This window comes from Buceros rhinoceros, unplaced genomic scaffold (assembly GCF_000710305.1).
Source record: "Buceros rhinoceros silvestris isolate BGI_N320 unplaced genomic scaffold, ASM71030v1 scaffold26510, whole genome shotgun sequence".
NCBI lineage: Eukaryota > Metazoa > Chordata > Aves > Bucerotiformes > Bucerotidae > Buceros > Buceros rhinoceros.
In genome coordinates, this window is record NW_010388326.1 from 18,043 (window position 1) to 22,018 (window position 3,976).

Sequence of the window (3,976 nt, forward strand, 5' to 3'; positions counted from 1 at the left end):
CCAATCGGCTGTTGACCAACACCCCCAGGTCCTTTTCTGCTGGGCAGTTTCCAGCCACTCCTCCCCCAGCCTGTAACACTGCAGGGGGTTGGTGTGACCCAAGTGCAGGACCCGGCACTTGGCCTTGTTGAACCTTTGGTTTTGATCTTTAAGTAATCATCCCAAATCAGATCATTACGTGATCAAAACTGGGTTACAAGAAGTCCTGTCTTGTCAGGATGCTCAAATAGCTATAACTTTTGATTGAAATCATGAGCAGAAAGTATAGTAAGTGTCTGGAAATGCAAATAGTAAAATGGCTTAATCACTTACAGTGGTGCTAAAAATGTGGGTGTGTTCTTAATGGGAAATCAGAGGCAGGATATTATAGTAGGACTGGTGATGTCATCTGCCATTGCAATTCTGACATCCCTCCCTTTAAAAACTTGGCAGAGAACTTCTGTCTGAGGAGAGCAACGTCCTCAGCCTTCGTTTTTGCTTGCAAAGCATTTTGTGAATCATGAGATAAATAGTCGGTGTCATGATAAAGGAGGAGAGTAACACGTTTGTGACCTGATGTTCTTTAGGTATTCAGCTACGCAAAGTTGAAGAGCAACGTGAACAAGAAGCGAAACATGAGCGCATTGAGAATGATGTTGCTACTATACTTTCTCGTCGCATCGCTGTGGAATACAGCGATTCGGAAGATGACTCAGAATTTGATGAAGTGGATTGGTTAGAGTAAAATTACTACATTGCTGTACACTGCAAAATCGAATGCTAATGTCCATTGTGGTGCTTGTTCTTTGAGAGTTTGATGGTCATTTCTAGTGTTTTTTGTATTCTTTTCTTTACATAATTAATCCATGTTTTTTCTACTTTTCTGTTTACAAAAAGCTCCTAGTGCATCTTTGAAACTAAATGTTTTACAGTGGCTTTTCTTACACATCTCTTTTGGAAGAACATTCTTTGTTCCGATAGACCACTAAGTATTAAGCATGGGCAGCTGTTGGTAGAGTAGCGGTTTCAATTTTTTGGCATATCTTAACTGTGCACTTTGTGAACTTTAAGTTAATGAAGGCAACTGAGATTGACATTCCAAGGGCAGCTGTATGTACTAATGAGCCTTATTCCACTTCTGATGGTGTTTTAAACATTGAACCTAGCTATGGAGATAGCACTGCCTCGACGACATCTGTACACTAAAAGTATGTATAGTTAGCAGCACTGAACACACTGAAAGGAAAATGGATCTTGGGGGGGGTTATTATTGTTTTATTGTTGTTTTTAAATAATTATGGCCTTATTTGAATGTTCTAGAGATTCCCCTTCCCTTCTTCCCTCCCAGGTACGTATTGTGTGGTACTATTTTTGCCTGCATAATAAAAGTTCAATTTTTTTTTTCTTGTGAAATCTTTTGACTTAAACATGCTGTGTAACTTATGTAACTGTTAAAATAACAGTTTGATTTAATAAATGGTTCATTTTAAATGTTCCTGGTTGTTGCTTTTTCAGTGAGGCCAGGTTTTTGCTGGTACACCTCAGGGACATGTGGATTTCAAAGATTTAACCCATGGCCTGCAATATTAATACAATACCATATTAAACAAGAAAATGCGTCTCATCAAATGATACCTCAACAAATCTCTAATTAAAAAAAAAATTAAAAGCTGAAACCTTACTGTGATCCATTAGTTAAAAAAACCCAGCAAAACCAAAATTGGGAGCTTGTGGCTTATATGATTTAGGGTTGTTTTTTTAAAAAAAACACGTTACCATCAGTGTATCTTGAGATGGCGATATGCAGCAGTGAAAATCATGGTTAATGAAAGATTACGAAGAACGTGGGTGATACTGTAAGAGCATTTTTTAAGCGTTATCTAGCAGCGTGCTGCATGTTGAGTAGGGCTTCTGCGTTTCCCTTCTCTGGAATAACTCCTTCAAATCTGAACAAGTGTGAGAGTACAAGAGCACTCTTACCTTGCAAACTCATTCCTGGAAGACGGAATTGTGTAATAGAGGAAAACAAGTGTTGTGAGTCAGAGCAAGATTTCTGAAGGTGGAACATTAAACGCACTGCAGAGGTACCGACTGGAGTCGGGGTGCCATACAGGAACTGCTCCGACTTTGCTGTCACCATCTCAGCCTCCACTAGAATTTTGTATGTGGTCTACTGTGTTCAAGACTTCTTCCACTCCAACAGTAATGCCTTTGTTGTGTTTGTGGGAGAAAAATCATTGTCACGACTTGTGAACCTGCGTCTCTGTAACTCTGGGTGCAGTTCTTCTCTATATGCTATGCCCTTTGGTAGTTGTCCTCACAAGAGTGCCCTCTGGTTTATTCTGCCATCCTCACTTAACTGTCAAAGAGCATGTCCTTCTCCTTAGCTCGTCCTAACGTTAAAGAAAAGATGTTGGAACAGCGCTGCATGAATATATGATGGGTTTGGACCTAGGTGTTTCCTTGGATCTCAGTAATCCTAAATTGCCAAATCTGGCCCAGTAACTAAATCTGAGAGATCTCGCTTAGGCAGCTGTAAAGGACTGAGATCTTCAAGCCAAAATGCACTGCGCAAACCTGCAGCTGCCCTTCAAGCCCTTCAAGCTGCCCTCCTACCCCTGGGGCAGCTGAAAGAAGAACTTGTGCCTGAATTCCGTATGTAGGTAGTTCTGCCCTTCACAAGGTTACTTTTCAACTGATCTTTATACCTCGCTGAAGTCCAAACTCACAGTTTTCCTGGTGGAGCAGCCTACATTGTCTCTTAAAGAACAGCATGTCTGTGCCCAGGCTGTAACTGTTCAAAGTAGAGCATCTCCTCATGGCACCATCCCGCCTGCACTGTAGGTGTGCCCTAAGCGTGTCCAGGCGCTGTGAACTGGGTATAACTTGCCTAAAGCAAGGACACGAGTTAACAAAGAAGGACCCTTACATGGTTGCAGCTGTCACATTGGACCTGAAGGTATGAAAAAAAAAGTCCTTATTGGCAAATGGTTGTTATTGACCTGCTTTGCTGTCCCGGTGATAAAGAACAACCATTCCAAACTGGTACCCAGGGCAGCCAAAGCACTTATTTAATATGACACAGTCACATGAGGTAATGAACCTTGTCTGAGAAAAGTCAGGAGTTAAATTCAGCGTTACATTTCAAAGGCGGGATTCTTGGCTTCCTGCCACTGCTACGGCTTTCTGCCATAGCAACTAGTCTCCAGATAGCAATAGCGTGATTCACGAGTAGCAGAGGCGATTGTTGGATTTGAATATTTGCATTTACAGATCGACTCCAAGCGATGCCGTTGCCATCTCCGTGATTTGTGTCCCTCTTACTGCAGTCCCCAACTGCCCTTTTCATTTGGTGGAACGCTGTGCAGAGGGCTGCTGGGCTATTCGTGCTTGTGATTAGACATGTAATAGATTATTGATTGCTTTGTCTTGTGAGATACTAAACCAAGTCTTCTGTATTGAGCTGTTTACAGAGTCTGTTGTTTAATTCTGTACATTTACAGCAGCTGGTTAAAGTCGAAGGCTCAAAACCTGCCACGAAAATAACGTGTCAGTAATGTTCAATAGAAGCAGAGAGAAACCTTTGTTCAACTTCACACATTTCTTGGACTGTATCTGGGACAGTTAAAAATTACCTACCTTTCCTCTTGCAAAATGGAGAAAAAGGAACAAAATAAGAAGTGTAGAAAGGAGAAACGAGGTACTTGGTGGCAGGACCAGAGCTGAAGACTGGGGAGGGGCAAAACTGGCCACTCGGAGGATTTATCGAAAGATGCAGTAGTAATAAGGACACAGCCATCATGGACAGACCAAAAATAAATAGGTAAGTGAAAGAGAAGTACCGGGGAAACAAAAATTACAAAGAGATAGAATTCTGGTTCTTTTTTTAGTGGCATGTTGTCAACAGCAACCATTAAATACTTGATATCATTTGGGGTTTATGTTATCTCCCATTAAACTGGGATTAAAAAAGCAGGAGGCGTTTTAAAATCATCCT

General features: G+C 41.3%; 1 protein-coding gene across 1 annotated transcript in view; it reads left to right on the forward strand.

Annotated features, from left to right (window-relative positions):
- WASF1 (WAS protein family, member 1) overlaps nucleotides 1-1,474 on the forward strand; it is a gene marked incomplete at its 5' end in the record, with an annotated part of 17,408 nt that extends 15,934 nt beyond the window's left edge. The window contains one exon of the mRNA XM_010145604.1: nucleotides 567-1,474. Within this exon, the coding sequence (XP_010143906.1) occupies nucleotides 567-724 (158 nt within the window). The remainder of the gene's footprint in view (nucleotides 1-566) is intronic.
- Nucleotides 1,475-3,976: the final 2,502 nt, after the last annotated feature.